Source organism: Gracilinanus agilis, chromosome 2 (assembly GCF_016433145.1).
Source record: "Gracilinanus agilis isolate LMUSP501 chromosome 2, AgileGrace, whole genome shotgun sequence".
Lineage (NCBI taxonomy): Eukaryota > Metazoa > Chordata > Mammalia > Didelphimorphia > Didelphidae > Gracilinanus > Gracilinanus agilis.
The window spans coordinates 529,006,472-529,023,076 of NC_058131.1; the positions used below are offsets into that span (position 1 = coordinate 529,006,472).

At 35.9% G+C, this 16,605-nt stretch overlaps 1 protein-coding gene across 1 annotated transcript in view; it reads right to left on the reverse strand.

The window, feature by feature from the left end:
- Nucleotides 1-3,839: 3,839 nt before the first annotated feature.
- The window catches only part of KNL1 (kinetochore scaffold 1), a 118,908-nt gene continuing 106,142 nt past the window's right edge, over nucleotides 3,840-16,605 (reverse strand). The window contains exons 18-26 of the mRNA XM_044660027.1: nucleotides 12,900-12,974; nucleotides 12,537-12,576; nucleotides 11,997-12,098; nucleotides 10,536-10,636; nucleotides 9,193-9,261; nucleotides 8,546-8,655; nucleotides 8,229-8,347; nucleotides 4,953-5,075; nucleotides 3,840-4,032 (exon numbers count right to left, since the gene is read on the reverse strand). Of these exons, the coding sequence (XP_044515962.1) occupies nucleotides 3,918-4,032; nucleotides 4,953-5,075; nucleotides 8,229-8,347; nucleotides 8,546-8,655; nucleotides 9,193-9,261; nucleotides 10,536-10,636; nucleotides 11,997-12,098; nucleotides 12,537-12,576; nucleotides 12,900-12,974 (854 nt within the window). The 3' untranslated portion in view covers nucleotides 3,840-3,917. The remainder of the gene's footprint in view (nucleotides 4,033-4,952; nucleotides 5,076-8,228; nucleotides 8,348-8,545; nucleotides 8,656-9,192; nucleotides 9,262-10,535; nucleotides 10,637-11,996; nucleotides 12,099-12,536; nucleotides 12,577-12,899; nucleotides 12,975-16,605) is intronic.

Sequence of the window (16,605 nt, forward strand, 5' to 3'; positions counted from 1 at the left end):
TGCTCATTCTGAACCTCTAGGACTTTTCCAATATAATTATTTTCCCAGACCCATTGCTGTTCCATGTAACAAGGACAAAGTCAAGGATAATTGACCATATAGCAACTACATCTGTACCTACCATATACTGTATTTGTAGTCATCTAATCTTTAGGCTCAAATTTGGTCACTGTATTTATTTTAATTTGTTTAAACACACACAATTGTAATTATTTCAAAGTTTCTCCTGGTTCTTATTTCATCATATGTGTTTTTCTCATGTTCTGGATCCATAATTTTTTCCTTATCTTACAATATATTCCATCACTTTCACATATTACAATCCAACCATCTCCTGAACACATATTTTGATTTTCGATTTTTTTTTGCTACCAAAAAAAGCATTGTTACATTGTTATGTTTTGGTATATGTAGGTACCTTAAGTCTTTGACTTTTTTCTTTTTAAACCCTTATCTTCTGTCTTAGAGTAAATACTAAGTATTGGTTCCAAGGTAGAAGAGGGGTAAAAGCTGGGCAATTGGAGTGTGAACCCAGGACATCCCATCTCCAGGCCTGGTGCTCTATCCACTGAACTACCTAGCTACCCCAAGTCTTTGACTTCTTTGGGGTATGTGCCCAGTCCTGGGGATGAGTTAGGGGATATAGATTAGTCAGTAGCTTTTTAAAAATCTAGATTGCTTTCCAGGAACAGTTGGAGTGAATCACAGTTCTACCAACAGAGTATTCATGTAGCTAAAGTCCTTTTGGAATAGACTTCTTTCTTTTATCAGCTTTGCTAATTTGATGGGTATGAGGCGAAACTTTCAATTTGTTTTTACATACACACACCAGTAATTTGAAGTATTTTTCCACATGGTTACTGATATTTCTTTTATCAGATGTTTAGTGCAAAGATTTTTCCCATGCTATACCATTCTAAATATGTTGGCTTTATTTATGTAAAACCTTTTTAATTTTATGCACTTGAAAGTTTTTTCCCCAAATCTCTTGATATTAAGTAACGCAACCTAAAGAATACCCACTTGGATTTATTGTGGTATATGGACATGGGCATGGTATATGGATGCTGGCCCATTTTTTGTCAAGCTGTTTTCCAGTTTTCTTGTCAGTTCCTATTGAATAGGGATTCCTTCTTCCAGGAGCTTGTGATTTTAAGTTTCTCAAAGGGCTATTGTATTTATTTCTAAGTTTTGCTTGTCAATTCTGAACCACTTCTGTAAGGTCTTTTCCAACTTTGAGATCCTGTGACTGTACATTTAATGCTAGATTGCAAGAGCCAATTTTATTTGTTAAGAAAAACAAATTAGGGGCTAAATTCAAGAAAAGGTATTTACAGAGGTAGGATGGGTCAGTGCATACAGTATCACACTAGCAACTAAAGGTCTCCTCCTAGGTACTTGTGGTACCTCGCCATCAAATAAAGCCCTTTTGGCTCTAATTCAAATTAAGTGGGAATGCTGGTTACTAGGGACAAAAAAACCAAACCCATCTAGATAATTTAAGGTCTATTTTCTCATACTGGAATTATTTATGTGCTAATAATTGTTTCATCATTATCATCATCATCATGATCTTAGAATGCTTATTATTCTCATCTTCATGCCTTTATTCAAACTGTCATCCACTCTCTCCTTTCAAAATGCTCTCAGTGAGTTAGAATCTTATACTTCCTTTTAAGTTCTAGCTCCTATGTATATAAATACTTTCCAGTTTCTTCAGTATATACTTATATCTTCTGTCTTTGAATTCCTATTGTTTTGTCTTTACCACATAAATTAGTATTTAATCAAATAACATTTTAAAATATTAATATTTAATAACAAATAGTTAAAAGTAATATTTTAAATATTAATATTTAATAATTGTTTAAAGTAATATTTCAGCGCCCTCACACGACAGGCATCCACTGAAACCTGAACTGAATGTATACACATTGTTTCCTCAACTGTGGTATTAAATCTTTGAGGGGAGAGATCCCTTATGATACCTATGGCCATTAAATACCTATTGACTTGTGACTCTTAAGGAATAAATGAGATTGGCAATAAACGAGCAAAAAGAACCTAAATGAAAGCATACAGTTCTTGTTTAAAAAAGTAGGTCTGAGTTTGCTGTTGAGACTTTCCTTCTCAAATCCTAATCTCAGCTCAGAAAAATGACATGTTCTTTGAATTACAAGAAAAGTTTGTGTCTTGAAATGGCTTTGATTCCACGTGACTCCTGCTAACTTGGCTTAGTCCCCAGCTAGGTGTTCCTACGTGGCCCTCTGCTTTCTTTAACTTAATTCCAAAGGACTTCCCAGAAGTACCATTATGTAGAGACATTATTTATTTACTACGGAATATTTTCAACTAGTCTAAATGATACAAAATTATTCCAATCATTGAAGGAAAACATACCAAATAATTATGTAAAAACGAACAGCCAAAGCTTTCAACAAATATAAGTGCAGACAAATTCTCAAGTTTTATAAATATACTGAAACCCAAAAAATTAGTTTAGGAAAGCTGAGGCTATTACTATATATAACACAATTTATTCTCTCTCTGGAACAGTTCATAAATGATTACCATCATACAAAAGACAGAACCCTACTATTTAGGGCTCTAGAAATTATCCCTCCCCCCTATATTTGAGACTCTTGGAACAGGTGGTCATAACATATAGCAAGATAACATTGTGGATGATGTTAGAGCAGTTTTTTTAAGGAACCCATAGAGAAAGTGAATTCAGATGGTGATATTTATGGCAAATGAGCTTTGTGTCTTTGTATAAAATTGTAAAAGATGAATTCTGATTTCTGCTGAGAGAAAGCCATGCGGCCTTTCAAATTAGCCTTTGTCTTATGACAAAAAAACTAATTAAAGGAAGATTACATGTAGAATATATAAAACTTGAACCTGGACTTGAAAGTAAAAACCCAATTCTGAGGGATATAAAAACAAATATAATGTTAGTATCTTCACAATGAGAGAAATAATTTAATAGGACGCAATTAGTATTTCATTTAAGGTATGGATAGGAAAGGAGTCATTCAGTTTTGGGCCTAAATTTATGTACTTCACCATCCAATTCCATTCATTCTGTAATGGAAGATCAGATTTTTGGCCTGGAGCTGGGACTTTTGTTCATTATCATCACCTGTCCCAGAATTTAGTAGAGGTTACAGATGTGATATGCAGTCAAATGAAGAGCAAAGGTGATTTAATAAAAAGATAGTAATCTTGTAAAGCAATCTCCAGTAAAATGGGAAAAGGCCAACAGCCCAGGCTAAAGAATGGTACCAACTTATTACTACATATTTAAATATCACAAATTAGTATTTACACAATCCTAGACAAAAATGAACTTTCACTGGAATGCACTTAAATAGACAAGACAATTGAGACCACCAGCATACACTATACAATAACAATTAGAGGAAGCTAGTCCCTCTGGAAAAGACTGACCCATTTTAATAACTGTGGGTTCATCATTTTCCTTCTGGAAGTAATATTCCTGAAATGGAGAGAAATGAGCTTGGAAATTTTTAGCGTTGTCTCTATGTTGGGAAATGTAATTTTTCCATACTAGAAAAAAGCTGTCAAGCAGAAGCCAAAATATCTGGAGATGGCAGAAAAAAATATTCTCTGCAGTCATTTCCTTTCTCATGTCCAATAGGTTGTTCATTAAAGCTCAGAATTTCACTATAGTTTAAAGATATTTTTTCTTACATATCCACTGACATAAAGCAAAGTATATCATTCTATTCTCTCTAAGAAAGAGAGGTGAACATGCGATCCCTGACTAGTGTCATTTAAACATAAAAATAGTATGACTAGAAAGAGCACTTTTAAGTTTGCTTCCAATACCAAAGAGAGTCATGGTCGAAAAGCAAACAATGGAAAAAATTTGATCATTATAGTTGTATGTGGTTCTAGGGATGAAGATGAGGGCCTTGGAGCAGATCTTGGTAAATATACTTGACTGCTGTCTTCAGGTAGTTGTTATCCAGTGGCACTTTAGACAAAATGGCAGCAATTTTATCTTGGCTAGGAAATACAAAAAGAGATTCAGTTTTTCTGTAAACTCACATTCTCAATCAAAGAATTAATTTTTTTACAGAGCACTAGAAATCACAAATAGGTAGCTAATTGGGCAAAAGCAAAGTGTCTAACCACCAGAAGAATTAGTGGCATTTTATGGCATGTATATATTTTGGGGTCTGTCACCTCTTAGCTTATTAGGGCCAAGCCCAAAGAATTAATAAGACTCACTCCATATCAGAGTCAAGGTTGGCTCTTTTTAAGTGTGGCTCCATCAAACAGTTTAAGAGGTTGGGGTAATACAATAACTACATATTTCTCATATTCTACAGAGTGCCAACAATTTAGGCTTATAGAGCCATTAATACTAGCTTTAGATTTTATAGGAGTCTGACTACATGGATGTAGAGGATGTAGAGGACTCTTTCAAGTCCACACCAGATTTTCCACCAAAGGCATTAGAAGGTTTCAGATTCTGTCTACCCAGAGTTAGTCTAACTTGGTTTGAAGGAGGACACTGGAATAGGGTGTCCAAAAGATAAGAAGAAAGAAGAATCTGGGGTAGATGGGAAATATAAAAATATGATTTCACCTATCAGATGATTTAAAGGCAAAAATATTTAAATATGCAACTCTAAGTCCTGGAGTCGAAAAGACCCCAACAGCTCCTCAGTAAAAAAGGAGGTTTTAGGGGCCATATCATATGTAACCTCAGGGTAGATAATATCAGGTCTTGAAAGATTCAAAACTTCGAAATGAAGAGGCGGGCAAAGAAGCTATTTACCATGAAGCAATGTGCCAAGATAAGTTCCCATCTCACTTCACTTCTACACTGCCTCCATAGATCAGTCTCAGGGTTTTCCAAGTAAAATGTTGGGAATTTAGCAGCAGAACTCTATCATATTTCCCTCTTTTGTTTTACTCACGCAGTGTTCCCAATGAGGTTCTGAATGGTGAAAGACAATGGGACAGATGGATAATGGGCTGAAAGAGACAGTGTCAATTCAAACTTTGCAAAAGCAGCAGAACTGGAGAATAAGAGCTGTATTCTGTAAAAGACAAGACCCACACAGATCCCATTAATTAGTCATTTTGGCCTAATCTTAAACATCTTAGAAATCATTAATATTCTTTGTTTTTACAATGATTATAAATTTTCATTAGTAATTTTTTTATCACAATAATGAGTTTTTATACATTATCTATGCATAAGGCCCTATTCTCAACCTAATAAGGAAAAGTGAAATTACAAGAGGACAAGATTTAGTAGGGATATTATCACTGTCAAGTAAATGAAACATTTGCATGTAGAAAATAGAATTATATATTTTGCTTCAATTTAGAAGGTAGAACTAGTAAAAATAGTGAAAGTTTGAGAGGCAGAATTTGGCTTAAAAAAAGGAAATAACAGTTATTAACAATTAGAGCTTTCCATAAGTAAAGGAAATGGTGAGCTCTCTGTTCCTAGAGGCTTTCCAGGAGAGGCTATTACAAAAGGAATTCTTGCTCAGGGAGGTTTGGACTATAATACTTCTGAATTCTCTGTTAACTCTGAGATGTGACAAAAGATACAATCAGTCATTAACTTGTAATACCATATTTATAATAGTGCCTTAAATTTTTATATTATCTTTTTTTTCCCCCTAACTAACTTTTTGTATTTATTTGTCATCATATAGTATTTGTCCTTATACCATTCTGGTAAGGTAGGCTGGCACAACAAGTACTCATTTTTATTTGACAAATGTGAGACCCACGATCCAGAAATGATTCCTCACTTCAATCACACAATTACCTAAAAGATCTTCCTAAAACACAGATCTGGTTATATCATTCTCTAACCCATAAATCATCAGTGGTTCCCTTTTGCTTCTAGGATAAAACAAAATCCTCAGTCTGGTATTTAAAAGCTCTCTACAATCTGGGTCCTACCCAGATTTCCACCATATCTTTCATATTACTCATCTTTTATACATATTCTGTTCTAGTCAAACTGCCTTAGCTGCTCCTGTACATAAAATTCTATCTCCCACCTCTATGCCTTTCCATAATCCCTTATTGTCTGGAATACAGTCCTTCTTTGGCTTGGTCAGCCTCTTAGAATCCCAGCCTCTTTTAAGGCATATCTCAGGTGACAATTACCATGCCAGTTCTTTTCTGATTCCCCCAACTTCAAATATATTTATATTTACTTCTTTGTGCAGGTCTTGTATCCTCCCCAAAGGAAGATGATATTCTGAAAGGCAGAGACTTGTTTTTATGTCTGTATCCTTAGTGCCTTGTGAAAAGTAGATGCTTAATAAACATTGGTTAAACTGAATTGGATTAATGTTAGTTCCTTTGTCATACCACTTTCAAACGGTGGCTTATGTACCTGGAACTCCCACTCAAACCCAGAGCTTCATTCATTCTCTTTACCTAAGCCCTAATTAGCACACTATTTTCCCACAGGGTTATAGGCCTAAGCAGTATCTGCCAGTGGTATCTGACAGGCTTAAAAATCTACCGGGAGAAGGGAATGGGAGAAGAAAAATTTCATGGCAAAGCAGAAAAGGAAAAGAGGAGAGAGAATAAGGGGACAGTGAAAGGGAGAAGTAGTGTATGCAATGAGAAGGGCCTATGCCCCAAAGTGCCTATTGAGACAGACAGGACAAAGAAGCACTTGCCTATACTTCTCTCCATTTCATTACTAAAATGAACTAGTAGATAGATGCAGTGTTCTCTTCTCTAAAGGAACTTGAAAGAACAGAAGGTAGAACATCTGCAACAGGGTTACTATTGTGACTATTCTTAAACAACAGCAAAAACATATTCTAAACCCACTCCAAAAGCATGACTTCATCTAGTTTGGAAGGAGATGGCATTCTTGGAGAAAACTGTTTTCAAGAAATTACTGAGTTAATTGTCAAGTGAACAAATAAAACAAAAAACTAAGAAGGTAAAAAAAGATTTTATGGCACTTTCTTAATTTTTTGTTCACTACAATGCAGTATGTATACAACCTGAGAGCTAAGTGTACTATGCTGGGCAGAGAGATAGTGCAAGCATATCCCATGCTCCTAATAACAATGGCCTATCCTTGCTATTTCTCCCACAACATGCCTTCTCCCATTCTGTGCATTTTCAGTGGCTGTTCCCTCTGCCTGGAATGCCACCCTCCTAATCCGATCCTCACTTCCTAGCTTCCTTTAAGTCTCGGCTCAAATCCCATTGTCTGCAAGATGCCTTTCCTGGTCTCTTTCAATGCTAGAGCCCTCCTGTTGTGATTGCCTCTGATATTACCTGTATATATTTTGATTGTATAGAGCTGTTTGCATGTGGTCTCTCCTATTAGAATATGACCTCCCTAAGGCTGGGCTTGTTTTTACCTTCTTTGTATTTCTAGCATTTAAACACAGTGCCAAGCACATAGTAAGTAAATAATAAATAACTGTTGATTTTACTTGTTCATAACTGTCATGGTATCTCAGTCTATAATGGGTCTCTTTGTTTTTCTCTACACTCCCTTGCTTGTTAACCTTATTAGCTTCCAAAGTTTTATCATCTTTAAAAAGATGATACAAAATCTCAATACAGAGCTCTAGTCAATCAATTGTCTACTGACTATTTACAATGGGATGTCCCATGGGCATCCCAAATTCAATATATTCAAAACAGAACTCATTACATTTCCCCAAAAACCTACTCTTCCCTTTGGAACTGGGTTATAGTAGGCACTAAATTAAGTGTTTACTGAATAAATCTATGATTTCCTTCAAGACACAGTACAAGTGTCAACTGACCTTACATCTATTTTGTATATACCTACATTTTATTTCCTCCAGTAGAATGTAAGCTCCTTGACAGCAGGGACTGTTTCTCTTTTGTCTCCTAGAACAGTGATTGGCACATAGAGGGTACCAAATAAATTTTGCTGATAATGGGATTCTCTGGGGCTATGATGGTTAAACAACTGAATTTGATTCAAAATACTATCAAAGAAAATGAAGGCAGTGCACGCGGGAAGTAAGAAACAGGGTAGAATCAGGAGGCTTCTTAAAGCCTATTAATTCAATTATTTTATGCATATGCAGAAATTATTCAATATAATATACCCAGTGGCATTGATTTTTAACAACCAAGTATATAAGTTCACTTTGATGCACAATTAACATTAAAATTAATAATCATAACTTAAATAGGTTTCTCTAATAACTACTTACTGAGTATTATTGACATCTACATTCATGAGGTTATATTTTGGTCCCCATTTACTTAGATATTCAATCTCCTCTCCTAGGAGTCTGCAATGGCTTACTACCAATGAAATCTCTTGTAGCATCTGGAAAAGCAGAAAGATAAATAATATTATAAATAATTTTTTGCCCTTAGTAACTTTTCTCTACAGAATTCAAAGTCCTGTGAACAAGATGGATAGACTACTATTTCAGAAGCTCCAATTTGGTATCCAGTTTTAGGTCAGCCTTCAAGGGCAGATGACTCTACTTATTTTTCCTGGGATTTTGCAATTAGACTTTACCTTAGGCACATGATGTTGGGTTGTGCATTTATTCTTCCATGATTCCTGATCCTTAATGAACTGTAAAATAAGTCTATGTACTAACAGTGATGATGGGGGAGCTTTATTTTCTGCAAAAATAAATAAAAACGGAGTGATTTTTCACATGTTTATAAAAGTTTGTTTCTTATAAACAGCAATCCCATTAAGCTTTTTGAAAATGAGAGCCCCTTCACTCTAATTTTTAGTTAAATTTAAAGAAAAACCTGTGACAACACTGGAATAACTTAAGACTATTTACCATCCTGGGGAGAGAGGCAGAGAAGGGAAGAAGGGAGAAAATTTGGATCACAAAATGTCAGCTAATAATTGTTAAAAATTATTACTATATGTAACTGAAACAAAAATTTGATAACTGTTATTTGGATAATGTAGGACCATACTTAAATAACTGTAAAAATCTCAAAACCACTCATTCCTTGTGAACAACTATAGGAAGTTAGATTTTATTTAAAATTCCAAAACCCACTTCAATGATCTCTATATAATGACTTAAGCACAGAAATTGTGAATTGCATAACTTTGCAACAGTCTTTGAAGCACAGACTTCAAGGAATAATTCATACTTGAAAGTTCCTAACTTTAGAAATAAATGTTTTAAGTCTTACCATTCAGCAGAGTTTCAAAGTTTACATCAACAATCTTTCTGCAACTCTTGTTCAGGAAAGGAAGACCATCTAGGAAAAGTCAGAATAAAAAGTCAATACTCAACTATATATATATGTTTTGGATCCAGTATATAATCACAGAGCCTATAGACCAAAGAAATCAAAGAAAGAAAGGAACCAAATACACAAAAAACTTATAATAGCACTTTTTGTCTTAGCAAAGAAATGGAAACAAAGTGGTGCCCATCAAAGTGACTAAGTAAATTATGATATTTAATGGCATATTATAAACTTTAAGAAGGTCTAAGGGTCGGATCTAGAAAAAATCTTGGAGGTCTTATATTAATTGAAACAGTGAAATAAATGGAACCAAGAGAACAACTTATATGACTACAACACTGTAAAGGAAAAAACTGAAAGACTTAAGAGCTATGATCAACGCAATGACCAAATATGACTTCAGAAAACTGGTGACAATTCATGTTTTTCACCTCTTGGCAGAAAGGGGAGGGCTAAAGGTGAAGAAAGATACATACATTTTCAGATACAATTAATGTGTGGATTTGTTTTGACTAGATGTAATTACTTGTTATGAGGGAGAAGGGGAGCTTTTATTATCTGAGGGGTAGGGGAAGAGTTCAAGTGTGTGAGATAGTAATAAAGATACAAAACAAAGAATATCAATAAACACACAGAAAAGAAGGAGGTCCAGGAGAGAACAAAGACTAGCAAGAGCAGTATTAGAATACTGTTTTAAATTTGATATAGTATATACTTTTTAAAAAAAGCAGCACATTGTAAGTAATCATGTCATATGAAGTACTTTTTGTTTTTTGTTTTCAAACCCTTACCTTCCATCTTAGAATCAGTACTGTGTATTGGTTCCAAGGCAGAAGAGCAGTAAGGGCTAGGCAATGGGGCTTAAATAATTCGCCCAGAGTCACATAGCTAGGAGGTGTCTGAGGTCAGATTTGCTTTTTCTGTCCTTTTTACAAGAAAAAGTTTAAATTTGTTGATATTTATTAAATTCATAACAATAAAAAGTTTTTATAAAGGTGATAAAATCAAACAATTTCTTTGTCCATTCATACATTAATTTATACTTTGTAAGCAACAGGTAAACACCTGTGAAAGCTCTAGAATGATGACATTTTCAATCAACAAATGTTTCATTTTATATGCGCCTGCAGCATCAGCACATGTTGCTACCATATTGTTTTTGATTCCTTTCCATATTTAAAATTAAGATTTGAATCCTGAATGAATTTAATCATGGGGTTTTATGTATTCCTCCTCACATATAAGTGGTTGTAAAATAAAATCAGATTGCTTTTGCTACTTACCCACAGGCTCTCCAAAGGTGATGGTGAGCTCTATTGAGTCATAAAGGAAAGTGAATACAGCCTGGCTATCACTCCATTCAATGATCTCCCATTCTGAGCCACTAGTTAAAAAAAAAAAAAAAAAAAAAAAAAAAAAAAAAAAAAAAGGAAAAATATCAGCTTCAAGATTTTCTTTGACTAGACCTCAAATTTTATTGGTATAGGGACCTCCCACTAAGGAAAATGCCTCTAGCAATATAGTTTAGCATATGATCTGTGAGGATTTCTGAGGCATTGAGAGAGTAAGTGACTTGCCCAGGGTCTCAGAGTCAGAAATGGATTTTTAAGCCCAGGTTTCTGTGATTCAGAGTCTGGATCTCTATTTACTGAGACAAGAACAACCAAATCACATCTAATCCCACAAAATATAGTATCAGATGGTACTCTTTCCTCTGGGTAAGTGACACCATATATTTAGATTTAAGCAATCTGATGCTACAGTCTTAAACTGTTAAAAAAAAAGAACAAAAGTTTTTTATTGGTTCTCTATTATTTCTAGAATTAAATATGAACTTCCTCATGCTGGCATGTAAAGCTCCCCACAGTATGCTCCCAAGCCACATTTCCAGACTTGTTTCCCATGTCTCTTTGATATATTCTACATTCTAGGTAAACCAGATCACAGTTCTCTAAATTCAGCCGTAAAGGCTCTGGGCTGCGAACAATCTTCCAGTTTTCTCTCAGGAGCGTTGTCTTTCATAGGGTTCAGCTCAGGTACCTCCTTCTGTTCTTCTGTTGTTAAATGCTTGCTTTCTCTTCAAATTTTCTTGGATTTAATTAGGTGATTACAAGTATCTCCACTAAAGAATTCAAGTTACTCAAAGGAAGGGGCTATTTCATTTTTGTCTCTGTATCCCAAGTACCCACCACCATGCCATGAATGGATGAATGAAAAGCCTTTATAAAGTGCTTATTATCAGCCCAATACCACAAAAGAAAGTCCCTGCCTGTAAAGAGTCCACAGGAAAAGTAGTAACCAGGGAAGGGGCACTTTAATCGGGAAAGTTACAGGGAAAGCGAATGGGGCCAAAGGATGTCTGACATACCCCGTCTGGGAACAAGGGCAGAGCTGATTTGATCATGGCTTAGTTCCAGAAAATGGAAAGGGGGAGGGTGGAGGAAAGGGCTGTGAGGCAAGAGAAATACTTAATAAACATATGTTTGTTTGTTTTTTAAAAACTCTTACTTTCTGTCTTAGAATCAATACCAAGTATTGGTTCCAAGGCAGAGAAGTGTTAAGGGTATACACAATTGGGATTAAGTGACTTGCCCAGAATCACACAGCTAGGAAGTGTCTGAGGTCACATTTGGACCCAGGACTTCTTGTCTCCAGACCTGGCTCTCTATATTCTGAGCCACCTAGCTACCCTCCTAGTAAGTGTTTGTTGAATTTAATTGAACAGATGAAACGTTTTTCCTTACTTGAATTTTTCCAGTCGCTCCTTAGTTATATTTGCTTCTCTCTGTAGAATGTTTATTTGAGCAAGTGCCCGCTGCCTCTGTGTCTCCAGTTCTGATATATTTCTGTAGACAAAATCAGATAATTTTGGGAAAAAGAAATCCTTTGGTATAAATTCCAGAGTTTCCTATCACAAATGTGAGCTATAGGACAAGAAGAGGAATACTAAATGGTCCTGATCCTCATCTTCATGGAAGTTTAAGTCTAATGAATCTGTTGCTATATTTGCATCCACAAAGATTATTTTGACAGAAAAGTTTGAATCTGTTTTAGAATTGGTCTAGAACAATGCTCTATGTAAGGCCAGTCTCAAAAAATGTCATCCAATGAATCAAATAATCCTCTGGTATGATTTCAGAATAAAACAGAAGCCCTAAGTCAGATAATTAATAAGACTCATCCCCTCAAACTGATCTAGAATTAAACCAGCTTCTGGAGGCAGGGTGCCATTTGTTTGATGGACTTTGACACTATATTGGCATACACAAAAATTAAAGAGTTACCTCTTGAATTCTTCTTCTTTAGCTTGTAATTGTTCTAATTCTGAGAAAGAGAAAGAGAGAATTATATCCTAATGGACGTGCCTACTAAACTTCTTAGGAAACAGGATTGTCTAGAGATTTTCTACCATAAAAAAAAAAAAATCTATTTTACTGAAAATCTCAAGTGACTACCTCTATTCAACTAGGACTTACTGATATTTATCTACTTATCTCAGAGTATTGTGATAAGAATTCTTTTTAAGCTGTAATGTGCTATATAAAATCAGTCACTTTAATCATAAGTGATTATTATTATTACATGAAGCTATGCATTCTGAGAAAACTTCTTAATTAAAATGTTTTCCCATTAATTAGTATAGTTACCTTTCTCTGTAGCTAATATTTCAGAATCCCACTCTTCCATGGGGATTTCTTTAATCTTGTCCAGATTCTTAATTTCTAAAGGAGATAACATGAATTAATGTAACTCAATCAATAAGTATTTACTATGAAACTAAAGGTGCTGAGAATTAGCAGAAGAATGGTATTTCTTTTACATATAAAGTACAAGAGAACAGTTTTTCCTTTAGAATCAAAACACTGGATGATTGTTATTTTGAACTCAATAGCAGTAGAATAAAATTTTTCCAAGGGTCATATTGAGATGTCTGAAACAGCTAGCAATTTTTTTTTGTACAGGCATAACTCGTGCAATGTTGTTCCAGACAATGCCAATAAGTAGTAAATTTGGTATATTAAGACCAAACTCCTCTATAATCTCCTACATTGGAGGATAGTAGCTGTTTCTTTATTCCTGGTGAATCCATCCTATGCTTTCATCAGTGGAGTGGCCTGTCTGTGCAATTAGATAACAGTTGCTCTGTAGTTTGGGGGCAGAAATGGTAGGGATAAGGGAGACAGGAGGAGGAGGCTGATATAAAGAGGAAAGAGATTCAGCTGAGGTGGGGTGGAGAGTATGAAGGGGAGTTTTTCGTCCTAAAAAATTCTCCCTAGTGTCCTTCTTCCTTTCCTATTTTAAACTTTATAGTCAGGATTTTAGTTCATAGGAAATGTATCTTCTGTTAAAGTAACACTGTTACTCTGAAATTATCTCCTATATTGGTGTTTCATAAGTTAATGTTTTCAAGAAACTAAACAAAGATATTAAGTTGGGTATGCCCATATACCTAATGATAAATATTAGCATTGTATTAAGGCTTTAAAAACAATTAGGCTTGTAATTGGTATAGGGCAGTGATGGGCAAACTATGGCCTGCCGGCCAGATGCAGCCCCCTGAAATGTTCTATCTGGCTGCCCGACATTATTCCTAATCTGACAAATACAATGAGTAGGATATGATACAATGAAACTTCGAAAGAGTTGCCTTAGAAACAGACTGACAAATGAGCATTTCCTTTCTTTTGGCCCCCTCTTTAAAAAGTTTGCCCATCACTGATGTAGGGAGTTCCCAGGAAAAAAACTTTCTTATCAATGCAGATCAGCATTTTCTTTTCAACTTATTGACTTAAGAGTTGCCAAGGACACTCAGAAGGTATGTGATTAAGCAGTAAAGCCACATCTGTCTGCCTCTTATCCTGGCCTCTCTGATTATTTGAATGATTAAAGGGGGTGCTTCTTGCTATATCAAGAACCACCAAAATTCCCACTCAAGAAAAATGGGGGGCATACCCGGGATTCTAGAATGACAGAGTGCCTCAGTTTACCTATCTGAATAAGTTAAGACCAGTCAAAAGTCCCAGTTTGGGCTGCTAGTTCCCATAGGGAAATTGAGCCTCCTATTTTGCTTCTAAAAAGCCCAACAGCAAAAGAGCCATAAGAGGGCCAGTAGAGAGCAAGGCAGATGGCTGAAGGCCAGCAGCAATCCAGATTCAAACATGGAGATCAACAGAAGGATTTGATGTCTTATTAAATATTGTTTATGCTGGTTAGAAATGGAAATTGACAGAACAATATCTTATGGCCCCGTTTTGGATCTTCTGACAGCTTGGTCTGTGAAAAATTATATTTAACTGTCAGTAGGAGATAGATTAGAAATGATGAGAAGCAAGCATATGCAGCGCTATGGCTCCCCCCCAGGTGGAGATGTTTGTGTTAAATGTGTCTGAAGGGAGAAAAGCAGCCTCAGCAGCAAGTGGCAGAGGCAGAAAAGGGAGAGGAGATTCAGAATTAGGAAGGGAGGTGGAGAGGACTTAGGATCCACTTGAGGCCCTTTCTCCCCTTTACCTAGTTCTTCTACCTCTTGCTCCTGTTTCACCTATACCAGCACCACCACTACCTCCTCCTATAGGTCTACCTCCTGCTCCTGCTCCTCAACCTCCATCAGCTCCAGATCCCCCATCTCTAACTTCACCACCATTTATTCCTCAGGCATTACTACCTCCTATTTCACAAGCAGCAGTGCTCTTACTTAAGGAGATTATAATCCCTCCTCCTGTTTCTTTTGGACTCCTCAATCGGGAGTTTGATCAGTTAGTAGAGGACCAGACAAACTTACTCTTAGGTGGAGTGGTGAAAGCAATGCTCGTTGAGGGAGTTTCCACTAGGACAGGGGATTGGTTATGTTAATGCTCCCCTCAGTGGCTCTGAAGTAAGGAATTCTAAGAGAGAAATGGAAAGCAGAAGAAGAGTAGAGCCAGATCAGGTCAGCTACTATGAAGATCTGGGATAAAGAAAATCCCATAGCACAAAATGGATCGAGAGGTGAATAGGAATTCTCTCTCTGGTATAACAATGACCCAGTTCCTTAGGAGAATATTATTCAGGACAAAAGAACAAATGTGCCCCAGAATCAGAATCTGAATGAAGTGTCTGAAGCCGAACAAGAGAAAGATGAAACCTCCACTGATTTTTTAAAATTCTGGCTTACATGTGACTACTAGTCCCTGGTCAGATATTAGTGGAAAGCTCCAGAAAACAGAAGATTGGGTGAATGAGCCATTAAATGAGCTCTTACAGAAAATCCCAAAGGTGTTTGTAAGAGAAAGGATGAAGAAATTTGGAAGGCTTCCAGAAGCCATAGGTGTCCCTTCTATGTACTATAATTGTGGAGAAGGAGGTTACCTGGAAAAAAGATTGTCCCAAAGAACAGATTTATTCTTTCACAAAGACTGGAGACCAAAGGAGTCAAGAGTCTGTTCTTTGATAACTCCCACCCAGCCCTTGACTGATGGGGTGGGGTGGAATCAGGGAGCAAAGAACATCTTCCTGATAGATGGTTTACCCCTTATTGTGCTATCCTTAAAGGCTAAGCTTATTAAATGAAACTATGACTGAGGAAGAAGACAGATTTTTTAAGTGAGAGACAGTTTATAGAGAATGAATCTCACAAGCTGAGATTTAGAGGGAGCAAAGAAGTGTTTAAAATAAAAGGAATGATCAAGTACTAATGAGACTTATTTCACAACCAGGGGGTTGCAAGGACTCTAGAAGTGAAATGACAACACTTTCCCAACCCTCTACTCCTTGAAGAGGCAAAGGGAATGCCTGGGCAAAGAATTTATGTTAAACTGTTTGTTATCTGTCTTTTAAGTCTGTGTTCTCTGTTGTGTATATGCACTAAGGGTTTTGGGGAACAGATCTCTTTTGTGATTACTGAAGTATGTACCCTGTCTCTTACTCCTTCATTATTCTGGAAAAGTGAAGGAGTTGAAAGACCAGAGAATGTGTTTAAGAAATTAAAAAAGAACACTTCTGTGTGGATTTTGAGTTTCTTAAAGTCTAAGTGAGAAAGAATTTTGCCCTCTGCTTTAGAGAAGGCAAATCTGTTCAGCACTTTTCCTCCTTTCTTCTCTGTTGGTCATGGAAAAGAGAAGTGGAAATAATAAGGATGGAAAGGGATGTTTTGATCCCACAATTAGATGGAGTTAATTTTAAGGCTGATGAATGTTGATTTTGAAATGTACATATGGAATTGAGTGAAGTGAAATATATATAAAGTGATCTAGGGTTGCAAATTGTTTCTCAGTTTATAAGATTCCAGAAAGGTTTTATTCTATATCATTCTAGTAGTAAAAATGCATGCTGTTTTCACTGAGATCTTAAATGAACAATGGCTAGATATTTGAATGT